The following is a 27,601-nucleotide window of genomic DNA, read 5'->3' as shown; positions in this document are numbered from 1 at the left end:
TTTTCTTCCTTGACTCGGAAAAATTGATACACATTTGTCTCTGCAGTTCAAAGCTGTGGTCAACATCAGCTAGCACAGTGTAGGCAACCCAAAGAGTAATACACTTTTGCTTCTGTCCAGCTCTCCCCAACTTTCACCCCGCCATAGTTTTGCATCTGTGTTAATGGAAAGCCAAGTAGCTTGAATTCATGCTCTTGAACTCCTGCTGCAACTGCAGAAAACCCCATCAACTATCTGCTACAGCACCAGACTGTCACCAACAAATCAGCCAGAGTGCTACTGCTGCCACTCCAAGATCTACTCCTAATGACTGGCAACACCATTCTTATGGTAAGAAAGCTCTTAAGGAACCAAAGAGAATGGACGTTAATGATGTTAATAATAATTCTAAAAGAAGATTTTAAAAGCATCAAGGTTACCTCTAAATCTGTCTACCAATTAACATAATTAGCGCTTTTCTAGCTAATAGTCTGAGTAATGTCGGGATCAATCTATTAGTTCCACTTCCAAGAAAAGCCATCTGTCTTCTCTTTGATCCAACATTACATTATTCCTAACAAACTATTAGCTATATTTAAATGATCTTTAATGTCTTTTTTACATAGATTTCCTGAAACAAGTAATTTTAATCTTAAACTCTTGCCCATTGTGATATTATTTTTTTTTCCTCAGAAAAAGTAAAAAACATTTTACTTAAATAACAACTAATGGCTGCCTTCAAAGGACACCTCATTAATGAGGTATCACTTGCCAAGTGATTTACGTTGACCTTGGACCAATATGTCAAAAAGTTACGGTCATTCCCTGGCAACGCGGATTCATTATATGACAGCAAATGACTTTTATGAATCCTTGAATTTTGCCACATCAGATCAATGTCACAACATGGTGGCTATCTCTGCTAGTGACCATGTTAATGTGTAATAAAATAATTTGTGTGCCTGAGGATCAAAAACTGTGTTAAGTGTGCAAATAAATACTAAACAAATATTTTGTATCAAACATTTATGCAAAGATAAATAATTGTTACACTGTAAAATTATCAGTTCCATTTACAGTACATCAACTACGTTACAATGCATGAGAGACTAAAGGAAACAAAGAGGGTTTGTTTAACTACAAACAATCTTAAAACTGATATACATTGTAGATATTTCCCCATAAAAACTTCAAACGCTCTCTTCATTTCATTGCTCACAACTAGCTAACTTACATCTCTTAGCAAAATAAACACATACCCTTTATTTAGCATGGCATATTTTGTTACTGACTTAATAATCAAACATTATATAAAAATGATTTGAACATTTGCCTCAAGGGGGAGCTTAGAGTTCATTCTTGTAGATCCTTTGCATTTTCAAGCCATTCCAAGCTAATGTTCTTTGACGACATTATAATACAGCCTGACTGCAAAATGTTATTTTTGCTTTGTTTTCAGTCAGTAAATCATTATACCTCCATGCTGCTGTCCTTCCTAGGCGTCTTTGAAATCCATAGTGTGGACTGGTTCGGACTCGTTTTTGTTCTTCCTTTACTGAAAAATAAAAATATAAACTATTTTCAGTGCATGCGTGCCTTTGCAGTCCTGATTCAGGTTTGTGATCAGACCTGGATATTTCATCCCCTATTTGAAGGCCATCTTTGTTGCTTTCATAGCACAGGTTCCCCATCCACAAAAGGGTCGTGCCCATGCTGCACCAAGCATAGCACCGCAGCAGTGGGTCGAGGTAAGCAACTGTTACCAAAGTTACCAGACCACCCTGCTTAGCAGCGCTCCTCCCAGGAGCTGAACTGACTTGGCCCGTATTTATTTTATTTATTTTTTTTTCCCAGTTCACATTCAACCACACCTACTCATACAGAGTGGTCCTTTCAGAGATGGGTGGGGACACTGTTTGGCCAGGGTGGTGGGAGGCTGGGAGCTTCCCTTGTCTGGGGAGACGTATGGGGGACGGGAGCACACACGCCCCCAAGCCCAAGACCAACGTGCTCAGGGTGCAGCCCACCCGCCCCAGGGGGCTACCACAACCCTGCCCACGCACATCCTGGAGCTGCACCCCCGTGACCGCGGTACACTAACGGGTGCCAGCGTGTACTGGTACGCCAGAAAGCCTCTTCCCTTCGGGGCTTGACCTAACTTCTAATGAAGTAATGGCACATGAATCAGACTCCTAGCAATGAATGACTGGTAGAAAGCTTCCTTAGGCCTAGTTTTCATTCAAAACTGTCAACAGTAGCTTTTGTGTTTGGGTTTTTTTAAATAAAAAAGATAAAACTGGTTCCAAAAGTACTTGCTCTGCAACAGTGCAAAAATGTTCACTCTAATCTTTACAGGGAGCCCTGAGGTACCCTGTAAGTTGATGCCAGTCTTTCCACATGGCTAGCATCTCTGCTACAACTGCCACAACACCTTTCCTCACTTAGATGGCAGATGACAGTGCACTGCAGTCTACTGAAAAGAAAAGGCACCTCATGAGCCACTGCAGCTGCATTTCAATCAAAATGTTTTAGTCTCTGGCCAGAATATTTCACAGTGATGTTTTTTCCCAATTAAGTAAAAACCAGAGGAGCAGAAGTAGCCCTACATAATTCTGTAAGTTGGAAACCTGAGAGTCAAGATCCCAACAGTCCTATACATTCAGTTTTACTCCTTTCCTGGTGTGTAAATGTAAGCGAGTCTGAGTTGATTTAAAATGTACTTTGAGGGAGCTGGACGGTACAGTAGTTTTTAGTCCCTCCAGACTTACCTCTGAAGTCCTACAAAGTAATGCATTATGTACCTGAGCCCATTGGAGTAATTGAAAAGACTCCCATTGGTTTCAGTGGACTTTAGATCAGGCCACAATGCTATAAACAAAGCAATTGCAATGAATCAAGTAGTTTCAGCACTTCTTTCTTTAAGAAACTGATTCACTACTTCCTTCTAGATTAATACAGCAAAATCAGGCATATTTTGTAAATTAATGATGAAATTATTTGAATGGAGAGTCCTTGCCACACAGCAGGAACAATTCCCAAATACCCTGGATCAGAACTTTAGCTCTTTAAAATGAGCTTATCTTCAGCGAACCTACGCTGATTTTCAACAGCTATACATCTGGTTCAGGAAATAGGCTTTAGCGAGAAAGGTAAGGAAGATGCAATAAATAGCTTGAGCATATCGCTGGTTTGACCATCAAATGCAATCATAGAAACTGAGAAATATACCAGGTTGGAATTTAAACTTTCTGCAAGGCATTCAGATGATAATGGAGATGGGTCTTTGAAGCAGTTTCTCCTTGCTTCCCTGGAAGAAATGAAAGGGAGAGCATCTAAGCATGAATGAGCTGATCATTTCTACTAGCTACAGGGAAGATGTTTTGCTTTGCCTTATTACTACCCTTTAAGAGCCCAACGCCAGGCAAAATTAGTCATGACCTTTCAAGCTAGGCATGTCCTGGTTGGCCATGGATTGTGGCTTTCAGAGGAAAGGTCACCATGTTGTGGAAGCCTAAAAAAGAATGAGAAGTCAGGTTCATTTGGGAAGTTGGGGATCCCTCCTTCCCCAGCAGGACAGAATCCCTTTCCTAAGGCTCTACAGTGTCCAGATGATCAGTTCAAGTGGTTGCCTCTTTTTTTGATTTGCTTTTTACCCAAGAACTGCGTATTTGTGATGAACCAAAATGATTTGCAAGGTAGGTCATATGTGGAAATATAACCGAAAATAGATGGGGAAACATTTTTTAAAAACAAAGTTCTGTTTCAACAGATAAAAAAGAAAATACTTCATTTTTGGTGATACCAGAATATCCGCTTTTGACTTAAATGAATTTTGAAGAAAATTTGTTTTATTTTAATTAAAAGCTATGGTGCAACCCAAAATGAACGTTCTGAAAAAAATACCTGTTTTGATTCAAATCCATTTTCTACCTGATTTTTGTATCATTTAATCTACCAAATTAATCAGCTAAGAGAAAAAGTACAATCTTCCAAGCTGAATTTCCAATATCTCTGTCATGCAATTTTTAAATCTTGGAAGTTCAGATTAATTACTTCTGGATGAACTGCTATAGCATCAAAGGCCTGATCAAAGCCCACTGAAGTCAACACTACTATTTCTATTGATTTCAGTGGGCCATGAATCTCTCATTGTTTTCCCAGGAGTATTCGAGAACTGAACCTTTCCTGGGGAGAGAAAGAGCTGCCAGAAAAGGTATGAACACGTATGTCACACTTACCAAGAAATCCAGGTCTGTTGCAATAAGGGTTCCAGATTTAGATTACTTATAAAATTGCTATTGTTATACATATGATTCCTTTATTACTCTTTTTGCTTTGAGTTTCCAACCTTCTACAGCCCCAGCACTGAGGCGTGGATACAACCTTTCACAACAATGAATTTGCCTGCCATAAGACAGGTTGGAAAGTGCACATTTTCCTTTTCTTTATAGGAAAGTGCATAACACAAACAAAACTAGTTTTTGATGCAGACCTCATAGTATCTTTTCTTTATGTTCGCTTGTTTCAATGAGACACATCACTAAGGAGTGCTGCGAACATCAGCGTACGCTCACTCATACAGGTATAAGCAGACGACATTTGGAGTGTTTTCTCACTTGAAATAAGGTATTTCAGCTATTTGCAGAAAATGCTAAATAAAAACCACTGAGAAAAAATAAAGACTAAAAGTAAGGAGGAAATTTTTTTTTTTGTAATTTCCTGAAACAGTGATGTCATATTCCGTACTAGTATTCCTGCTCTTCAAGAGGGATAACAGCTTCCAAATCTGTTTATTACCACTGTTACTTTACCAAAATAGTGTTTATCCATAAAACAGATTTCAGTTTAAACCGTTCTGGATTACATTAACTTAAGAACGCTTCCTGAAAAAACCTGCAGAATGAAAGATATCCCTGAAATTTTCACAAAGATTAGCTCAAGAAAAAAAAAAATGTTGTCATATCTTGGTATACCACATTTTGAGACAGATAAAAAGTCCAAAGAATTTTAAAGCATGGATCAAAACATATCCTGTTTCATAGGCTGAAATGTTTCCTATTTGCATAATAACACACCTGTCTGATACTTCATCTATGTACACGTCTATTTACTTTATGCATCTTCTTTGACAGATACATGACGTACAAAGGAGTTGCACTGGCGTGTGGCTCAAAACATGTTTTTGCCTTTTGTTTTCAATTTGTCTGCTCCAGTGGCTCATCTGTTGTATGTATAAGACGTGCACTGAAACAGCATTAAACAGCCACTGACCCCTCAGGTTTATCCTTGGAACAAAATGCATTTTTGGTCAGAAACTGAGGTGAGTCCTTGAGCTTGCCCTCTATCAGTGAGGACCCCAGTATTATTCCCCAAAGCCCGGGTGCTGTATAGGTTGTAATCATGATGGAAGAGGTGAAGTAAAAGTGCTGCCAGTAGCTCAGCCTATCAAATGCAAAAGATATCTTCTTCAGAAACAGATGAAGTCCTAGTGGCAATATACTTTGAGAGACCTGGAACCATTTCAGTGCATTGTGGAAAAGCCTGATGGTGAATGTTCAGCTGTAAACTACTTGGATTTTAATAGATGAAAAGATGCTTATTTGCATATATGGGGGCAGATGTAAGCAGTCTTCCAGTATGAATAGCTTGCCAATGGAAACGTGAATTCTGCATTGTAAGACCATTTTGGATTAGTACATTTTACCTTTTATGAAGCATCTGGAAACAGCAAGTCCCAAAAGCCACCAGTATCAACAGCAGTAGTGGTATAGTGGGTATTATGACATAAATCAGATTCGGAATGATACCTACAAGACAAAAAGTTCTCATTAGTGTCTCCCATGTCGAAATACTCTTAACCACGTGAGTAAAAATCCGGAGTAAAATATCAGCAATACATTAACCTACACAAAAGAACATTTATACATTCCTTCTACAGGAAGAGCTCCAAAAAGATGACTCAGCAATATCAAGAATAAAATAGTACTTCTCCAGTGATGTGCAAAACATACCTTAAGGACTTAAATTCTGACATTTTATATGTGCATCAATGCAAGATTTCCAATTTTGTAATTGAAAATTCAAATATATAAATAGAGTACATTTCACAGCCTGATATTTTTACAGTCCATATAACCTGTCTACTGAGTTGCCCTTGCATGTTGGATTCCCAGCCATGCGGGACCACAAGAGGAGCAAACCCTGCTCTTGTCTCCCCATTCCCCTTAAAAGACAAAGATACACTGCCCTTGACTAATGAGGAGAGAGCTAAAGGCGCTCCCCTGAGGGTCTCTGGGCAAAAGGAGTGGGAAATGGTACAAGCTGAGACTCTATTATCTGCCTAGAATAGAGGATGGGGTCTACAACTTCCAGAAAGGGCCTGCCCGGTTTTCAGTAAATATATGCCCATGTTTTATAATGGTATACATTTAATGTACAAATTGTGGAGACTTTCTTACCCATTGGCCTCTTTTGAACATATTTTCACTAGCAAGAATAAATGTGAATATTCAGGTTGGGTTTGTTTATGAGTTTTAGATACAGAGTCTTTGCATGGTTTGTATAAATAGTATTACTGATTTCAAAATACAGTTCATCAGTATATCCATTCCTCCAGAGTTACAAACAACAGGAACATCAGTTAGGAAAATGGCTCAAATCCAGCCAACAAGCGTGGAAAGGGAGTGCCGGCTTTCCACAACCCCCCGCTGTAATCCTGTAAGATCCTGAGTTGCTCATGTTCAATTCCTTGAATTAAGGCCATGCTACAACTCTTCATGAATCGCAGGACTCCGTTCAGGACATAAATTGTGAAATGAAGTAGCTAGGAGCATTACAGCACACTCCTAGGCAGTGGGTATCCATTTTCAAAATATCAAGAGCCATCTCTGCTAGAAATCTCAGGAAAGCATTTAACGCCTCTTAGGACGTGGTGTTCCTTAAAATACAGGGTACTTGAGGGAGCTATGGCACAGTGCTTATTCTGCAAATAAGCAGAATTTCCTACCTGTTAGGCAAGATTCATTTGTGCCTTTTTTGTGAGCCCCGGGTATCAGATATAAAAGATCATATAGGCATCGTATGTTTGTTACATATGTTGGGGAAGAGGTCGGGAGGAGATGGAGAGAGGCAAGGCACTGGTTACCACAGCCTAGAAGAAGACGCTCCACAGCTGGGTAAACACTGGTGAAATCTTGCATCTTGACAGAGACTCACCAGGGTCAGAGACAACGGTGCAGAGTTCAAGGACTGCTAAACTGTAGATTTGGATCAAAGTTTGGGGAGACATGGAAATTATTTGTTTCCACAGTTACAAAGAGGACTGACTAAAACTCTTGAAACGTTATTCAAAAGTATACTTTTTCAGGGCACTTCCTGGGGAAATAGACTGCTTCCTCCCACTGACAATAATGGAAATTGTTAAAGATTAATTTAATTGAGTCCACTGTTAATATTTTTACCAGAACACTAAATTCGTATGAACACATTACCTGTTTCAGTAGCAATAACGTGATACTGATCTTCTGGTTTGCTTGTGTCATAAGGATTTCCTGCTGGCACCGTTGGAAAAATACCTGAAAAGGATATCAGACATTTTATGAAAACAGTGAGTACAAAATATGGCTGTTATGTTGTTAAATAAATTAATAGTAATTACATCTTAATTTATACTGGAAAAATAAACATTTTCAGGATTGACTGAACTGCTGGACATAAACATGTAAATAGGTTTTTATTGCAAAAGTCGGATTAAATCTGGAACAAGAATTATGAGCAGTGCTATTCTGAACAACAGCCATATATTTGTAGCTAAGGCTCTCTAAAGGATTCATTTTTCATATGTTCCAGTTCTAAACTATGCCTGTTAAACTTGAGTAATTTTGGAGGTTCTTGTAGGCGATCCTTATATTTACGTATTTACCATTGCAACTCAATTTAATGTTTCAAAATTTCTTACCGTAATCTGGCTCCGCTCTGTCTCCTAATTCTTTTTCTAAGACACTATCTGTTAAATCAATATTTGAAATCAATTGTTGAAGAATGAAAAATGTGTGTAATAAAACAGATGTTTTCATTATTTTGCATGCAGCATCACAGAACTAGATACATTCTCCAAAACAATAATTGCTTAATTCTTCAGCATTTAATCTTCTTACCAAAGACTATTTGCAAACTAGTGTCAAATCACTTCTGGTTCATACTGTTTTGGTCCTTAGAAAAGGGCTATAGTTTATCCTAGTTCCAACTCTTGGTGGCTTCTGCTAGGTTACTGGCTAAATCACCGAATCCCTTAATTTCTTGTGCTGCATAAAACTCCTAACATATTCAAAGTTTCATTTGTGCAGGCAATCCTAAAACAATGTAAGAGAGGAAGTGTTCTTGATTAATACCTAAATCTTATTCACATTTTCAGACTAATGCTTACAGAACATTGGCTATGAAGCAAAACAAAGCAGCACAAGTTTTTGAGGTTAGGTGTCAGCTTCATGTAGTTTGGTTTTGCAAGAGGCAGCCCTAAAATACAAATTATGGGCAGTGGGTCCTAATACATCACATAAGGAAGTGAAATCACCAAAAGAGGAATGATAGTATCATATTTCTTGTAACGCATCAGAAACTAGAGAACCAATTCACGGCTTTGAGCTGTATTGCAGAGGCTTGCAAGTTTACTTACGGCTATTGTTACAAGTAAGATTTTACAGAGGCTACAGAAATAATTAGCTCATATTGAAAGGATGGGCATAGGAGTGGAATCTGCATGATTGTTTGAATACCATTCCTTTATCAGAAGATTATATTAACATAATAGTGCTATAAGCCTGCAGTTCCGAGTGTCCTGATAAACACAAAATGCTGGGAGAAATCGAAGAAGCAATAAAGCCTGCTAGAACAAAGGCAATTATTTCATCTACTCTGGTAAAAACTGGCTATGTTTGGCCATATATGAAGAAAGATATCAAAATACCACAAAGAACTGATTTGCTGGCTCTAGACAGCAGAAGAGGAGATGAGTTTTTAATTTGATTGCATAATCAAACCTACAGGAGCGGGACAGGAACTAAATGTGGTTGCAATTACCAACCTATAATTAAATTTAAGATCACTGAATGATCAATATGTTCTAAAGCCAGACTGAACATTCCAAAAGTAAATGCTGTCAAGGGAGGTACTATAAAAAAGGCTTAGAAAAATGAAAGTGACTACCAGAAATGTAGTTGCTGCTTGAGTAAGACTGCCTAACAAGCACTGCCCTGAACTTGCTGCTGACACAATCAGATGCAGCTTCATCCTACAACCTCTGCGTTTTGGCCTACGACTGGTATCATACACCATATACTCAAAACAGACAGGAAAGTTGTGGAAAAACAATGTACTCAGATAACAAAGTGAAATTCAACATGCATGTGGCACTTCAATCATCCTGGTAAAATGGATATATTTTGTATTGCAAATGGCTGGCATTGAAGCTATTACAGTGATTTGAGGGTGGGGGGAAAGGTCATTTGTAAGTCTCACTAGGTTTTAGTAGCAAATGTAATTTTCTTACAAACACTGTTGCACTTTCTTCAGGCAGTGAAAAAAATGTCATATAACTATTTATATACATTTATGCATCTACTCTTCTTCTCCATGTGATAGAAAAATACATTTCTGGAGAATAGTCTGTTTTGCTAAAGAGCACAATTCCAACAGCTTGAAAAGTAAATAGCTACAATTCAGCAGTACTGTATTTAGCTGCATAACAATGTCAGTCCTAATAATAAACTACCTATATATTGTTTGCCTTATTATATGCCTCATTATACACTAGTAATCTATTTCTACATAGTGAAAGAAATACAAATTCATTTTCATTGTTACTGTTATCACTTTGTTTTCTGCCAATCCAAAATACTTGGCATTTTTTCAGACGGTGAAAGCAATAGGAAAAAACAATTCTTTATCACATCACAACTAGAATGGTAGTAGTTCATTATTACAGAATAATTATTTCACTTAAATTTGTTTTTAAAGGTGTGAAATATACTTGAAACTGAGCCCTTTTAATCAAACCTGCATTTTCTGACATAAAAATGTTGTTATTTTAACAACTTAAAACATTTCTATTGTGTTCTCTTATTTAAAATAATTGTGATGAGTTGTAAAAGTGATAAAATTGTATATGTCACAGTACCTTGAATGGCCTGTGTGACCGAGATGATAACCGATCACCGTAAGACAGTGATAGTCACTAATAATTTTAGAAGCAGGAACCGATTTGGGGGGTGGGGGTGAAATGTGTGGGTATATCAAGCCTTCCAAGTATTTAAAATTTGCTTGCAATATTAATTGCCATTAATATCCCCATTAAGATATTAGACAGTGAGAAAGCTATCTATCCACCAAAACTGGAGGAAGAATAGGCTGGATCTCTATAGACAGATGGATCTCTACAAAGAGTGTGATTATTGCTAGATCATGAGCATAGAGAAAGCAAGTAGGAAACTGCACAATTAGGTAGGTCAAATAGCTGCTAAGAGTAGGATTTCATATGCATTCTGACTTTCAGATTAGTTTTTGAAAAGCAGACATACCATAAATTATTTGAAAATATTTGCATGATCCTGCTGAAAAACATGTTTGCATTTACTGTAAGTACCACCAAAAGTAGAAACAGTTACAGGTTCAGCTTGAAAGTTTACTTTTCATGTCCTTTTTCTGTTTGCACAAAGTTCTAGTTTATAGTTAATGCTTCCTCTACTGACATATACAGAATCTATGTCATGTCTGGAAGTACAGGCAAATTGCCTGAGATCTGGCTTTTTCTGTCACCATCTGAACTAGTGTGCATCTGCTTTTCATATCTATAAGTCTTCACGCACAAATGCAGAATTTTCTTCATGCTGTTCTTGACTTCTATTTTCTTTCTTTAAGCCAAAACTTTTAGAAACAGCCATCACACGTAAGCTGGTATAAAATGTTAGAGGTCTGCAACTACAAGGACAGTGTAACTTTTTTACAGTAGGACCAAGAGATACCTTGATCATCCTACTTGATTGATAGTGAGCAAGGGAAGTAGAAAATGGCCGCTTAAAACACTCTGTGGAGAATAAAATAATCAGTGAACGAGTTAAATCAAAGTAAACCTGGGAATGCATGATAGTGAAGCTAAACTTGAAAACATTCTTGTTGGATACAGGTAGATTTACTTAAATTATCACTAGATTTGATATATTACATCCCTTGTTGATGTCAGCTCAGACACTTACACACCAAAGGAATCAGTACCACAGGCAGGCCTAAAGGTGTGGCCACAAGACATTTGTAGATTCCCTCACAAAACAAGAGGCAATTGTTTTTCTAAGAAAGCATCCCACCTGAGAAATATAACTTTAGTTTCACCTACCTGGGCCATACTTGCAGATAAAATTGTGCTTCATGTTGCATCTATCATCATTCCATTGATAAAGGTATGGCCCTCCCAGACCAGGGTTTGCAGTTGGCTGATGATACATCACAACACAGGCTTCACTTCCACAGGAAGGCTCATCTGTATACCAATTTCTAGCGGTACACAAAGAAAAACTTTCAAATTTTGAAGGTAAGGCTCATCAGGATGCCAAGGAAAGGAGTTTACATCAATGGAAATATGTCAACCCCAACGGCCTCATCCTCTTCAAAGATATACTGCATTTCCCACAACTCCTCTGTGAAAGGAGTTTAGGGCCTGGGCTCCACACCTCTGGATCTTAAAAAAAAATCTGACCTGTCAAAGCACCTCTGCAGAAATAACACTATATTGCTCTGTTACCCATTTTCCCTCCTATCTGACTCTTACCTGTCTTGTTGTCCTGACTCCTGTGATTTGCTGCTACTCTGGCCTTTGGCTTAATCAGGAAATTAAAGGCTTTTCAAAAGACAGGGTAGAAACAGAACAATTTACAGTAAGTAACATGCATTAATTTACTTGCTGGCTGGCTCCCTGATTGGAGGTGGCCAGAGTCTTGCAGAATTTGTCTGCCTGCTTTCACACCACATCCTAAATCCTCTATGTGGGGCAGAAAAACCTCCAAAAGCCATACAGAGGCAGATTCATGAGATGGGAGCAAAGAAAATTGTAGGGTGAAGCCACACTATGCCGTCCTTTTACAGCTTCAAATTCAAAACCCTGGTTGCCAGCTCCCCTTTATCTGGAGAAGTTAAGGAGGGATGCTACTAACTTCACGGGGCAGCAAGTCTTCAAGCTTCTTTACAGAAGACTTGACTTGCCAGGCATTTCACTCTCCATTTCTTTTCATGAAACCTTCTCAATAAGCAGTTTTACAGACTTACCTGAATGGTGAATTACTTCCATCAGCCCACTGGTAGAGGTCAGGGCAAGCAGTTGAGGTGGCTAGTCCATCGCCACTTCTCCACAACCCAATCCAGAAATCACCATCAGAAATCCCAGAGCCTGATTTAGTAAGGTTTTGCAACATGTTTTCTATTAGTTGCTGCTCAGCTTCACTTTCCAAGCTCAGTAAAGCCCCACCATCAATTTCACAAGCTTGGCGGGCCTCCTGAAAGCCCACACGTCTAGACAAGTCCTGGAAATAAGCTAACTTGTAACAAGAGCGCTTGAAGTCACCATAGCAAACCTTTTGACCTGAAAAATATAAATATGAGAGTGTTCAGTAATGAATATCACAACTGCAAAAAAAATGTAGCACAGCATGCATACAGTGATGGAGAAGGACAGTAGGTTTTTTTCTTGTGCCCCTGTCTGAAAGGACTCACGGTGATATGCTGACTGCTGAAAACCTTAGCTTTAATTTAAATTGCAAATATCATACAGTTCATGGGAATCTATGGCTTTCTTCCCAAGGCCTGTGAAACTCTCCAAAACACCGAAGACTCCCACTAACTTCTAGAAAAATGTTCTCTACTTTAACGACTGTACCATCAGGCCCCTCTGTTAAAGCCAGGATCTGTTTGGAGGGTATTTTCTTAACTATTTCATACTAATGGACCAACTCCACTTCTATTCGGTAATCAAAGCTATCTGATCAGAAAAAAAAAAAATTTTAAATTCTCAATTTTAGTGGCAAGAAGAAGCTAGCAGTTTCCTGATTCTGCTATCCCACCTTGAGAGGGTGTATTCACAAGGACCTCACAAGGACCTGTAAGGGTGTGTGCAAGGAGAGTGTCTGCTCCTTTGAGGGTATATGGCCAATGACTTTTTTCAGCGCAAAAAGGAATAATAAGAAATGGAACAAAATATACAGACACAAACCTGACAGGAAAACATAATGAAGAAAAAGACAAGAAAAAACCCTACCTCATCAGATGCACTAATTGGTGGACTATCAAAAAACTGCAGGCAAACAGAACTTTGCAACTTGATAAGGATGCACACCTGGGGACCCAGGACGGCTGGGGGGGGGGAGGTGGGGTGGTGGTGGGACTATGCAATCTGATGAGGGACCATGCAGAGTTAGGGAATGGGGAGGAACAAAGGGGGAATGGACAGAAAGGGGTATAAAAGGGGCTGTTCACATGTAAAATGGGGGGGGCGGGGGAGTATCTGGACATGTGCCTTCCCTTCTATCTCTGCCAGCCGACGAGGAGGAGGGGACTCGGCTGTCTATGTTTATATGGGTCCTGCATGTGGGTGCTGCTGAAGGCAGCGCCTTGTCTGTGGCAATCTGTGTGCTGGCTGTGTCACTGTCCTGTCTGCGTGGCACTGGGATACCTGCTCAGCTTTACTACTGGTTGAACCAGCAAAGGGGAAAGCGGCAGCCACATCCCTCTGCTCAGAGGGAGGCCCTGGGTACCGAGATGGGCACCAGCGGCCGGGCAGGAGGGAGTCCTGGGACTGGAGGTGCTGGAGGAGGCGGCCACACTCTTAACATCCCCTAACCCAGCCAACAGAAACTCCAGATATTAGCAGGTATCACAATACTATCTGTGATGCTTTCATAAAGCACTAGATCTACTGCATTCACACCATTTTTTCCCTGTCCTTCAGAGTTATGTCTGTGGAAAGAATCAAAAGCCAAATGACAAAATAATGTTTATTCCTTCCAGTTCTTTGGCTGAGAAAGACACATGCCTTTTTCCTAAAAAGGAAAAATAATTATAATCTTCTTCAAGTAGTGAGATTCTCTAGAGTTTATTCAACGTATACAAGACCTTATCAGCTGCAACTGAACTCCAGTATGTTTATTTAGGGACAGGAGAAGGGTTCTAAATATAAGGAAATAAGCTAACCATCTCTTAAAAACTCAAGTTTTTTCAGTATGGAAATTTATCATTGGAGAAGAGAAGTAGGAGAACTTATTTTGCTAACTAAGTAAGGATTACTGAAGGATACCAGAGTAATAAGAACTACCAGGCATTATCTAGATTGTTTAGAAATCAACAAGTTTTATCATCTTACTGAAAAATTTGGCAAGGACAGTATTTTATTGCACCATGTCAGTTTTGCATTTGAAAATCTTGTATTTACTCCCACTCTTAAGCAAACCCAGATACACGACTCACTTTGGCTTTACCTTTGAACAGGTTTCATCCTGTTTTACCTTAAAAAAAAAGATTGTAATTTGTCACTGGGAAACAACAACATCATCCTATGACTTAAGCTGTACTTAAGCTTTTTAAGCCAGTGCTTTTCTATACACAAAGAATAAACATGGAAGTGAACAAAAAAGCCTAAAAGATACAATAAAGTTAATTCTTCTTGCTTTAGTGTTGCTTCATTTTCATATTTAATGACAAGTAGCATACTTCCCATAGCAGATTGCGTACAGCACAAGAGCTGACTGAAGACTTCTCTATATTTGCACAGAGCATAGTTTCAAGAATTTGCAGAGAATAAGCAGACTGTATCAAAGCTACATGAACATAGGAACATAAAAACAGGATGATCCCATGACTTTTAGCTAAATCTGAAAGCAACCCTTATTTTGGGATCTTTTTTATTGTGGAAAGCTAAATTATAGGGGCAGTAGGGATAAACTATGTTTAGTTTTCTAGTGTTCCCTATGATTCTTGTAATCTTTCTAAAAAAAAAAATCTCTGAAACCTTTTCTTTATGATACCCTATTAAAGTTCATCTGAGAGAAGGACTGTCAGTAAGAGAAGCGTCTTTGCGGTCTCATTCTTACTTAGGCTTGGCAGACAGACTTATAAAAAGTCACTTGTTTATCAGTAGTTAATCTGCCAAAATAATACAGGAACAAGAATAAAGGAAATTAAGGAAAAATTTCTTTACTGAAAGAGTGGTTAAACACTGGAAGAGGCTGCCCAGGGAAGTGGTTGAGTCACCATCCCTGGAGGTATTTAAAAGATGCGTAAATGAGGTGCTTAGGGACATGGTTTAGTGGGTGGTGGTGTTGGGTTGCTGGTTGGACTCGATGATCTTAGAGGTCTTTTCCAACCTCAATGATTCTATGATTCTATGATTCTATAACCTAATGTAAGGACAAACTTGTGCCACAGGTATCCGTGGAAAAAGCTAGGCTCTGAGATAAGGAAGAGAGCACCTATTTGGACTTTCTCTGATAATGTCCTGACAACGCTGCGTATGTCCCAATTCCTTTCCTGCCATTTCCCTTTGTTCATATAGGTTAAGAGCCTTGCTATCAATGAATGTAGTAAGAGCCATAGTCCAAGCTGGGCAATGATGCTGAAGAATCAAGGGGCAGACCCCTTGTTAGAGATGCATATAAAATAATGGGTTTCTTTGTAAGACTTCTTGGAACAAAAAGAAAAAATACAAAAAAAGAAGAGTTACAAAGTAATAACTCTAAATGCTCAAAAGTGGGAAGTGCAAGAACGAAAGCTGCACAGCTCATTCCCTTCACCTATAATGCTGCAATTCAAATTCTGTTAACGTGATCATCACCTTTTTATTTTCCCCAGGAGCTCTGTCTCATTGACAGGATAGAGTGCACAGTGAAGGAGGAGCTGATCAACATTTTGATCCTCACCACTGGGTGAGTGACAATGGCTTATTGCCAGAGTACACATATGTACATAACAGTGCAAACATCCAAAGGCTAGCACTGAATTATGTAGGACACTAATCATTTATAAGGAAAAGGGACCACACCTCTCCCTGTAACTAAAGATTGGATTCAAAGCATTAATTCAAGATGTATATACAGATTTATGGAGTCCTTTGTCCATTGTCTTGTTCTTTTTATTTCCCAGACAATTTTTAAAAATAAACTCTTTCATGATTCCTTTCGTTCTGTGCACATACTGCTCCTTGACACCCAGTAGTAAGTTATGAGCAAATTCAGGTATCAAAATATCCCTGTCATGATTTCAGTCACGCAGGAACGTTCAGTCCACTGAGATGAGTGGGCTGGCCACTACCGATCTCAACTCCTGTGCTGCACCTCCCATTCATGGGAAAGTAGCTAGATTTCCATCCGTAACACATGCATCCGTCCCCCTTCCCGTGTGTTTCTCAGGTGGCTGAAATGGCCCCCTCACCCTCTGTTCTCATGCAGCCTCTGCTCTTCTGTGACTCTCCCAAAACCTGAATCAAATGACCTCTCCAACAGGACAAATGGGTCCTTGCTGGCTAACTGACCAAGCTTCTTCAGGGTACTTATCTCTCAGTCAGCCGCTGCATGGAGGCACGTGCTGTTTCTGAGATGCTATAAGGCTCCTGTCCGTAAGCCGTAAGGTGTGCTGCATACTGGTCCAATACGGAGGTTGCATCAGTATCAAGGCTCAGCTCCATCACCCACACCAAGCTGAGGAAAGCAGGTGGGACTATACGGAGCAGGGAGGAGAAGGACAGGCACTTGTGATGCACAACGGCGGCAGAGCTGCTCAACAGGTGCCACTGCAGCCCCTAATACGTGCCCAGTAACAGCTTGCTACTGTTGTACACTCGGAGCAGGAAGCCCTCTTGGAGCCATCCAGAATACAGATGTGAAGGCCCAATCTGTACCCAAGGGTTTATCTGAAAGGGTTAGTGAGTTAAAATCTTAAAACTTGGTGTGAAGACTTTTTTTTTCTTCCCCTAAAGTGATCTGAATCATTTTTGAGGATACCATTGTTATTGCAGATGTTTGTGCAGGGTTAAATAACTCTAAAATCAAGTATTATAAAGTGAAAGAATTGAACAAGTGAAAATTTGCGTACAATCCAACTCCTAAATTACTTCTCTTTCATTTGTTGCTCTCTACACCTGTGGCAAAAGAAATAATTTCCTCCTTACAGGCTGATCATTTGTGCAAGAATATATTTCTAGAAAACAACAGAGAAAACAGCAAGAAACCAAGAAATACTTGGCATGAAGACCCATCCGGTGTGAATGAAGTATGTGATGCAGAGTAGTAAGCTTTCTGGAAGAAGCTGTGAATTTTTTTTTGTTCTAGTTAATTTAGTCCCTGTGTTTAGGCAATGACCTACTCTGAATCTTTTCTTTCTTCTTTTGAAGGGGACTTTTATCTCCTGTAGCGGAGCTAGTTCAATGTGTTAATGGAAATCTGCAGTTGTGCCTTAATAGCTGGCAAATCAGTTGACGTTTTAGTGCTCTTCTCAGAGCATGCTGAGGTGTCAAGTTTTCAAGCTCCATTTTTTACAGCTTTCTCTCACTACTAATTTCTGAAACACAAAGCAGAAATAATTTACCAGTGAAAAATTACAGAACGGGCCACAGTGTATAGCAGACAAGATAAGTATGGAAACATTAACTATGGGCTATTTCACCTTCCTCTAACATCTTTGCAGCAGACAAAACTCCACTGTTAATTCTAAAGCAACATTTGTTATTTCAACTGCATAAATTGAATTCCAATTTTTCTGTCACAATTGAATAGAAACTAGATTTGTAAGCAAGTCTATTAGAATGAATCAGGCTAAGATACTATGCAATGTGAATAAATATAGGCAAGTTAGACCTTTACAACCTTTCCACAGAATCTGCCCTGTGCTGCTTGAGAGATGAAAGAAAACATGAAGGAAAACATTGTTTCATCACAGGGTATCCAGAAAGGAAAAAAGAAAAGCATGTTGCTGTATTTAGTCCTCCCTTCAGCATGAGATCAAAGATCTAACTAATTAATTTAATAAGATCTAAGAACTCATTCTTACTGTTTTCTCTTACAAATGCTCAGACAAGTTAAGGTTTCAACCAACCCTACCTGACTATCTGCAGATGTGAAGGTGGAGTGCTTATATCCTTCCTTTCATGGAGTGTATCATCTCCTTAATCCTTGACCCACCTTCCCTCACCCAAGCAGAACAGCCCAGACCCTGGTCAGAAATAGGCATAGAAATAGGCAAGACACGCACTTGGCTTGGTGTCATGAACCCACACCTTACCTTTTCATCAACAATTGCTTTCTTGCCTACTGAGGGAAAGTGCTGTGTTGAAGCAACAACTAACTGACAGACAAAGACTGTTCTCTTTTTTCCCAGTTGCAAAACTGCAAGATTACACCTCCCCACTTTCCTTAATGGAAATGTCTCCAGGTTTGTTCTTTCTACCTCTCCTGCATACACCAGCCATACAACATAGCTCTGGCCCTGTTCCCTCAGCCTTAGCAGCTCTAGTTGCCTACTGCAGAGAGACTGAACTGGCTGAAATTCCCTTGCGCTCACGTCTCACCATCCCATCAGCTGAAGAAAACAAGTGTACAGTACTTGCTCTAAGAAGTGCTAAATACCATTTCCATCCATATGGATCAGTTTTAATCTTTGGGTGTCACACAGCAGCTCCATAGTAGAACGTTTTGATATCAACATTAAAACAAAGATAGCTTTTAGTTGAAATAATTGATACTTAGTTAAAACATTTCCGCAGATAATTCTGCAGGGGAAAAAAAATCTCCTTCAAGAAAAGGAGAAACAAGCAAATTCTCAGCTGGTATTTCAATCAGTTATGTCTCCATTATGTTTTAATAATGATGCTTCATTAAACAGAAATAATAGGTTCCTTTAGGTCTGTCATGACAGAAGTTATAGCCAAATGTCATTCAGAGGCAAAATTACTGATAAAGTACCCAGCTCAAAGACTCATCTCCCTAAGAGCATCAGGCTCAGTCCTAACTACACCCCCATGGGCCATGAGAGGCACAAAGGTTATCCTAAGTAACAAACATGACTCAGCTGGAGGTTTTGAAGATGTCTGATAGAAGATAAACTCCCTGCTGGTAAATCCCATCCCTCTTCCTCTTGAACCTCATAAACTAACCCACAGTCCATTAGCATCCACCTAGATTAGTGGGGAACAGCAGCTGCATGTGCATAGCATATGCGAGGAGAGAACAAAGGAATGCACAAAGCCTGCTGTAGAAAAGTCCATTATGTTTTCATACTGTGACTTTTTTCTTCCCAAGGGACTGGATTCAGCAGAAAACACAGAGGAGCATTTGGTACAAAGGAATGTGAAATATTTAACACTAACCAGAGCCCCAAAGGTCAGCATGAGGCTGATGGAGGGCTCTGAAAATAAAGTTACAAAATAAAGGAACAAGGACTTAAGTGAAAGTGATCATGAAATAATAGTAAGACAGAAATCTACGTAAATTAACCAAAATATTCCACTGTCTAGATAGTATTTCTCTTCTTATGTTAACAAGACTAGTCTTGGTCTTGAGCTTGTGTGAGCACATTGACCTCAGGGGCTATGTAACCAGCATGCAGGACACTGGGCACAATTTGTTTTCACCTGTCCCTGTGCCACAGGGTGCTCCATGCCAAGTCCCAGTAATGCACTTCAGAATGTGGCCAGTAAGAGGCTAAAAGGTATTAAGTGTTCCTAATCACATTTTGATTCAAAACTGATGCATCTTGTCAACTGACCTTTGTATTATCCAGTCAGATTTTGATGGGGTTCAGCTGCTGGTCATGTTTTGATATATTATGTTACTGCTGTTGATGTTTCACTGCATCATATTTGTGTCCATCTACTGAATTTAATTTGTTTTTTTGATGATTCATATTAGTTTTTAAAAAAAAATACTACTGTGATAAGATTTCATAATTACGTTCTGTCTTCATTTATAATAAAAGCAAATTGCCATCTTCTGTCCCAAAGTTTGTAATACTGAAGACACATCGTTCTCTAGTTGAGTCAGTATTCAAACCACAGATGTTGCTCAGCTCACGATCCTGAGCAGCTTAAGGAATTTTGTGTGCTCACAAATTTGCCATTTAAACGAAAACCGCTATACAGATCATACGCCAGCCTGTATCTGTATTAATATCTTCATAGCTAACTCTTCCATACCTTAATAGGTACTTTTTCCTCCCACCCTTCTGCAGAGAGAAGAGACATTCATTATTGATTTATACTTTTTCTGGATTAGGGGTTATGCCTAATTGTTATAATACAGTTTCTCTAAAGTGATTTTTCTTTTGTGAAAAATGTCCAAAGGTTCCAAGTCCCTTTTAAGGGGTCATATCAAATAACTGAGGGCCACATTTGCCTATTAAGTAGCTGCACTTCAAGTAGATATGTGTACAGGCAGACAGTTTGTATACATCATATTATATAGTCATTAGCATGTAGACAATGTCTAAGGTGGCTCAACAGAGGCTGGCCCCAACCTCTCGTAAGCAAAACTCATCTATTAGCCAGGCTTCTTACAATACTTGTCATAATGGAGTCCCTTTGTTGTTAAATTCTTAGGCATTAGCATGTAAAAATTACAGATGTACAGATAGCATGTATAAATGATACGTAAAAGGCAAATTCTTTCTATTCTTTCTCAAACACAGGCCAGATAATCTATCTTTAGCCATTAACCATCCCATATCTTGTGAATTAGCAAAGATGATGATAGAGGTCCTCAGACACCAGCCAAACAGCCATCTCTAGGATTAATGCAACTCTTGCAGAGAGAGAAAACAGCAGACAATGGAAGTTGTAAGTAAAAAGAAAGTACTGTATTACACCATTCACACAGAGATTTAGTACAGTTATGCAGAATATGAAGCTACACAAGAAGCATTTGTCCCAGTCTTCTTTATTTTCCCTTTTGCCATGGGAAGTGATTCTCAGTTCATTTATTGCTGAAATTAAGTTTTCACCTGTATGTCAGCCTTCACTAGTTATGCTATTGTGCTTCCAAGCGCTTTTGGGGACAAGGAGTTGACTTGGTTATTTCTGAATAACATCTGTTCTCGATAGACCCATAATAGCTACACTTTTACAAAACTGAGCAATCAGAAAGGAGACAGCCTGTAAAGGAGCATTGAGCAATGCTGATTTGAATATTAAAGAATATCACTAACACCTGGATTTTGCCATCTGGTTGAATACAAATGCAATTAAAATGAAATCTGATAGCTTCCCTGCATATTGCAGCAAGATAGCTGGTTAGTAAAATAGGTGGTTAAAAAAATATACATATGAACACTGATGACAAGTATTGATCTAAATAGATTATTTTTGGGGAGGTTTGTTAAGGCCTCTATGTGCTCAGAACCTGCACTGTTCTAGGTCTTGGGAAGATGCAAGCAAGGATTCCTTGTCCTGCAAAACTTATCTAAGTTTTTCATTGTGTTGAATAAAGCACTGGGATGATTTGTCTTCCTTCCCCAGAGCAGACTACAAATTTGTCTGGATTTTCAAAATCAGGGATGTGGTGTTTCAGACACAGGATTGTTCTTGATGTACTGGGAACTGGAATACCTGCCTGCATGAAAGGCTGCCATCTTCACCAAGCACTGATAGGCTTATTCACTCATTTCACAAAGAAAACAACACACTGTCGTGGTTTAACCTCAGCTGGCAACTGAGCACCACACAGCCGCTCGCTCACTCTCCCCCCAGCCCAATGGGATGGGGGAGAGAATCGGAAGAGTAAAAGTGAAAAAACTCGTGGGTTGAGATAAAAACAGTTTAATAATTGAAATAGAATAAAATCCTAATAGTAATAATAATAAGAATATACAAAGCAAGTGATGCACAATGCAACTGCTCACCACCCGCCGACCGATGCCCAGCCAGTCCCCGAGCAGCGGCCCCCCCCTGGCCAGCTTTCCCCAGTTTATGTACTGAGCATGACGTCACATGGTATGGAACGTCCCTGTGGCCAGTTTGGGTCAGCTGTCCTGGCTGTGCCCCCTCCCAGCTTCTTGTGCACCTCCAGCCTTCTCCGTCGGTAGAGCATGGGAAGCTGAAAAGTCCTTGGCTAGTGTAAGCATTACCTAGCAACAACTAAAACATCGGTGTGTTATCACATTATTCTCATCCTAAATCCAACACACAGCACTGTACCAGCTACTAGGAAGAAAATTAACTCTATCCCAACTGAAACCAGGACACACACATTTATTTCTTATAGTTAGCTTCTCAGTCCTGGCACACTTGGCAGGGATCTCATGCCACTGATAACGAAGCTGTAAAGAAGTAGCTTGATGTCTAAATCTCATTAGAAGTTAATCAATGCTTCACCATCCATAATTACCCTTGGAGGAAAACATACGATTACAATTATGTAAATCAATACAGGGTAAGTGTCTTCAACTGGAAAATAAATATCCGTTTTTATGAAACAGTTTTAGTCACTGATTCGAGTGATATGTCAGTGTCAAAAAAAAAAAAAATCTATAAATCCCAAGTACTTCTTTTTCCCTCCCCTGTCAAATCATTAAAGCCCTGACAATTTTCCTTTCTTCTAAGTGAAACATACCTACTATTTGGCATCAGCTCTGTTTCAGATATCTAGCACACCATAAATTTAAACCCTGAGATCCATTTAGCTTTTCCTGTAATAACCGTTTTCCTCTCTTCTGATCGTGTGAACTTTACGGGTATGTATCACAGGGCTGATCGTGGCAGACAGCCACTTGCTTCTGTAAGAGGGCAGTGCACAACTGCACTGTCCTAGGGGTTCATGCAAAGTGCCAACATAGTTGCTAAGACAACCCCCTAAAAATTGCAAGTTGCCTTCCCTTTTCCCATGTTAAGAAGGAACTGAGATTGGTTTCAGACCTATATTTTCCCCTTGTCTGTCTTTGAGAGCACTTTATGAACCAAAGCATGTTTTCCTGCAAACATCTTATAATCAAGAAGTTTGATCTACACAGGATCAGACCTGAACTACAGAGAAGTAAAGTCAAGGTACAGAACATGACTTCAACAAGGCGAGAGACTTTTTGCGCCTAGCTGCTGCACTGGGACAGCACACCAGCCTTGTCTCACTGGGAGCAAGAAAAGCCGTGTGAAAGACAAGCAGACTATCCATACTGTCCCACACGTTATTTATCATAGCTCCCTCCACGGTAGGTATTTTCTCGTGGGCCCATTAGCCAAGTGGGGTACTGGGACTTGGCAATCATGAGTTTGAGAATTGCAGTGCCTTCCTCTATCTTTGAACAAGATACTGAGAAGGAGAAGTTGTATCCCTGGAAAAGTAGCACGCTCACCTGAGACAAAATGCTAGAATTTTTCATCACTCTTTCTTTAGCTCCTGAATAGAGACGCAGTCTGGCCAGTCTGCATAACTCTCCCCCATAGGCAATGCAAGCTTTACAGGGTTGATAAAGGGGGATCGCCTCCAATATAAAAGTCTGATTCCTGAAACTGATTTAAGTACTTTGGTATTTCTGCCCTGCTACAGAAGGACTCATCCACCATCATGCATCTCAGTTATCAAAACTATGTTCTCGCCTATGAGTCACAGCAGTTTACCTAACATAAAGTGTCTTTCCACAGGGTATTACGGAATTTCTTGATTAGGAGCATGGTGTGTTTAGTGGAAACATGTACTATGTCCAAGAGTCTTCACCTCATTTCACTTTAAGAACCTAGATCATTGATTTGTCCCCAGGAAGACGTTGCTCAGAACAGGTGCATAAGGAGAGGAATTAATAACTCTCCTAGACTCCTTCAAGTACCCAACCTCCCTTGCAGTTCTCAGAGTCACAGCTTCAGTGATTACCGAGACCTATAACTGAACAAAAAGATCTTGTACCATGTGGGCATGCATGTCCATTAAAAGCTTTTCTAGTACGGAACCGAACGCTGGGCATTCATAACAAAATGTTGTGTTCAATACGCAAAACTGTTGCATGTGTATCCTGTAAATGAGACTGGCAGTGTTTTTTCAAATTATACTTTCTCAAATTCTGAGCTACAAATGTAGCTTAAAATTAACAGCCCATGCCCAAAAAAAAACAGTAGAAGGTTTCATCTACAGAAAATACTTAAAGTCTGACAGATAAAACTCAGGTGTAATAAGCAGGCAAAGCCAATTGAACTAAATTAAATTGTGTCTTTTGAGAAAGGGTTTGTTATCTCTATTCAATTCATTACCTGTGGAGATACTTCTTTAATTATCTTACTTTACAATATTTTATGACCAACTCAAATCCGGTCATAAGCTGTGTGAATGAACATATCTACATCCTTAAAGGCATCTGAAGCAAATAAGCCTATAGTTTAGAGGCAACTCTTGTTGTTTCATGACCCACCAAATGTTTTTCTTCATTTAGTGTTTTATATATCCAAATACTTTTACACAAAATAGATACATATTGCTTTAAAATACTGTATCAGTATTTAATCTGCTATTGATGCATAGCAATAGCAAAGAGCAAAATTTAAAAAGCCATAGAAATATAAAAAGACAGCAAACAGCAGTCATTAAAGTATAACGTCTATGATTAATACATAGGCTGTTAAATGATTAGTAATAAGATTAGCTTGCATCTTTCCTGCCCAATAGATACTTAAAGTAATTGCATCTTTGCAAACTGCATTATCATCACTTCATGTTCTTCATGATGTCATGGGACAGCAAGGCAAACTCAGCAGTTTCTCCTGAGCCTGCTTTGATTTTTTTCTTTAAGAATCAATTCTCTGGCAACACTAGGTATTCTGATATGGAGGCTGTGAGCACTGCCCACAAAACATCCATCTAACTACTCTAAAAATTACAAAGCATTTGTATTACTTCTTTTCAACAATTCCCAAATTAAAGACGACAAAGAAATAACATCTAAATGTGAATTGTTTGATGCAAATAATCATTTTAATTATATCCTAGGAAAATTACCATACTTGGAAAAAGAAACAGAAAACCTTTACCTAAGGAAATGGCATTTTGAAAAAGCAGACCCTTCCTTCTCTGCGTTCTTGACACTGTGGTCAAAATGGCTGCAATTTTGCAATTATTGCTAGGTCTGCTGCAAACTTACTGCAGTAAATGGGAATCTTTGCACAAGGTCCAACCAGCACTCAAGTCAGTTTCAGGAACAGTTTCTATGTGAGTGACAGGAATTATATTTTTAACTTACTTGGAATGAGAGCAGTGAGATTTCCATTTATTCCAGATTATCATGATTGAAGCATAAATTAGCAATTTTTCAGAAACAAGTCTGTTTAAGATGTAGACTTATGATTTTAAATGTAAACCTGTTTAAGTCCAAACTGTTAATTTGTATATAAGATGGACAGATAAGCTAGACGGAAGTCAGGTGGGCAGCACACACTGCCCAATAATTCAATAGTACTATTTCTTGTTCAAAAAAATGCCAACTACTACTAGTACTAGACCTATCCATGCGCATGTGGCAGGACAGAGGTGTGGTCCTTGAGGGGGGGGGAGGGGAAGTCCACCTGCCAGTATGTCAGAATATTCTGGCATAAGCATACTAAATACCTTTGGCTGTTATTGACTAGAGAATCTTTATCTAATGAATACAACTTCAGCTAATATGCCTGTTAGTACATAAATGGTTCCTTCTGTAAGTGGCTTCAAATCCTCTCCTGTATTCTACCAGCCAAGTACTAGCCACATAAGACACTGACATGAGACTCATCACATGCTTTGAAATGCTTCAGGGAAATATGGGGTAGAGCCTGTATTCTTTCAAAACCCCAAAGCCTTATATGCATCTAGGCACAGTTTGACTAAGCAGTATGCACATATTACAGATTGTTTTAAAAGCTGGACCTCTACTCAGTTTGCCACATGTCACTTAAACGCAGAAGCTTCTGCTAGAAGATTAAGGGACTGGGTTTCCTCAGCCACACATAGACTCCCGCACTGAGGCTACTAATGCAAAATGCATCTCGTGGATGAGAAATCTTCACTATTCTTTAAAATAACAAAGTGTTACACAGTTTTCATATTAATTGTTAAACGAAGAGCTTTGCAGTATTGTATATGACTGTACAATTCACATTGTAACAGAGCTAGATGAAATATTTCAGGGTACACTTCAGGCATGCAAGCTTTTTCAAAATGTTGAAAGTACTGCTACTTAGCTATTGTGTCCTGGATGACAGAGTTTCACCAAAAGCCCAACAGCACATCTCAGTTCTGCACATGAACTTGCTTCAAATAGGACATCACCAACGTGGTCAGTGACTGTACTCCATCAGCAACTAAGAAAATTATCGGAATTCATCAACCAAATGTTTGTTACAAAAAAAACCCACCTACCAAAAAAAGTTTTCTTGACATGCTACCATTACCGCCTCTGAAACAATAGCATACAAATAATTTGCATTGTTCTGGAATCAGTTTGTAAAGAGACTTGTTCTTACGTGCATGTACAGAGATTTACACACAAAACTTGTTAACAAGTGCAGTCACGTGTGTAAATCTTTGTTTCAAGACAAATGCATGGATGTGCTTGCACACGCAACATGCCTCTGAGAGCCTGTTAGCTTTAGCTTGGAGGGTTTGACACAAAGTGCAATTAAAAATAGCCTTTTCATTAAATTTAGCAGCTTCTGACCATACGCACCTGTGCGCTGGAAATACACGATGTGATCCTACAGCTCTTAAATTAAACTTAAGCTCCAGTGTTAGATACAGATTTCTGAAGTATTGTCTTCCTCCGGGTTTTGAGAGTTGTAGATATACCCATGCGTAACAAAACTATTTATGCTGTACGCTCCTAAAAGTTTGCTTTTTCCTCCTAACTGTATTACAAAGAAGAAACATTCCTGTACAGATGCAAACAAATCTCAACGCATAGCTGTTCCTCAGAAAGACACTGTAGCAAGTACACGCTCCACCTTTTTAAACAACTAAAACGGAGCTACGTTATGCAGGCAATCAATCAAATCTAAAAAATCTGCCTGTGCAAGACAACACCGCATCGGCAGGGACCGACTTCAGACTGCTGCAGAAGTTTGACAGCCCAGCCTTCTGACTCTGAAGACCCGAAACTGTAGCTGCTTCCAGCTCTGAGGGGTGCACTGTCCCAGGTTGGCCTCACCGGGCCAGTACACGCTTACCCAAGCCGGCGCTGCAGCGAGAGCTGCTCAGAAGCCGCCGCGGCAGGGGTGCGCCAAGCCAGCTCCCGCGGCGCGCTCGGAAGGAGATTTCACAGCTCGCCTCCAACACGCGGGTCATTTAACGAGGGGGTTTGGTCCCCGTTCGTCCCCGCGGCGGTGCCTGCGCCTGTGAGCGCCGAATTCCCACATCGGCCCCCGCACCGACGCCGGACGCGATCCGGCCCCGCGCCCCCCGCCCGCCCCGTCCCCGTCCCCGTCCCCGCGCACTCACCGCTGAGGACGCGCCCGGCCAGTCCCCCGGGCCCGCACAGGACGGCGGCCGCCAGCACCGCCGCCAGCCCCAGCCCGCCTCCGGCCCCCATGGCGGCGGTCCCGCTGCCGGCTCCCCTCCGAGAAGCGCCCCGGGCGCTCAGGGCAGGCCGATGCCCGCCGGCG

At 39.9% G+C, this 27,601-nt stretch overlaps 1 protein-coding gene across 1 annotated transcript; it reads right to left on the bottom strand.

Moving 5' to 3' along the window:
* Positions 1 to 1,417: 1,417 nt before the first annotated feature.
* CHODL (chondrolectin) lies at positions 1,418 to 27,528 on the bottom strand. Its single transcript, XM_076328863.1, has 7 exons — positions 27,438 to 27,528; positions 12,292 to 12,604; positions 11,366 to 11,523; positions 7,937 to 7,984; positions 7,470 to 7,553; positions 5,684 to 5,786; positions 1,418 to 1,534 (listed from the first exon to the last, which is right to left on the bottom strand). Exons 1-7 carry the CDS (start codon positions 27,526 to 27,528, stop codon positions 1,450 to 1,452), a joined length of 882 nt encoding a protein of 293 aa, XP_076184978.1. The 3' UTR covers positions 1,418 to 1,449.
* Between the last annotated feature and the right edge of the window lie 73 nt (positions 27,529 to 27,601).

Source organism: Aptenodytes patagonicus, chromosome 1 (genome assembly GCF_965638725.1).
Source record: "Aptenodytes patagonicus chromosome 1, bAptPat1.pri.cur, whole genome shotgun sequence".
Taxonomy (NCBI): Eukaryota; Metazoa; Chordata; class Aves; order Sphenisciformes; family Spheniscidae; genus Aptenodytes; species Aptenodytes patagonicus.
This window is presented reverse-complemented; position numbering and strand designations above follow the sequence as displayed.

Excerpts from the sequence above, each read along its gene's own strand:
- CHODL (XM_076328863.1), bottom strand. The coding sequence starts at position 27,528 with ATGGGGGCCGGAGGCGGGCTGGGGCTGGCGGCGGTGCTGGCGGCCGCC. Across the intron at positions 12,605-27,437 it reads GGCCGGGCGCGTCCTCAGCG|GTCAAAAGGTTTGCTATGGT; the intron begins GTGAGTGCGCGG and ends TATATTTTTCAG. Across the intron at positions 1,535-5,683 it reads TTCCAGATGCTTCATAAAAG|TAAAGGAAGAACAAAAACGA; the intron begins GTAAAATGTACT and ends TTTATTTTTCAG.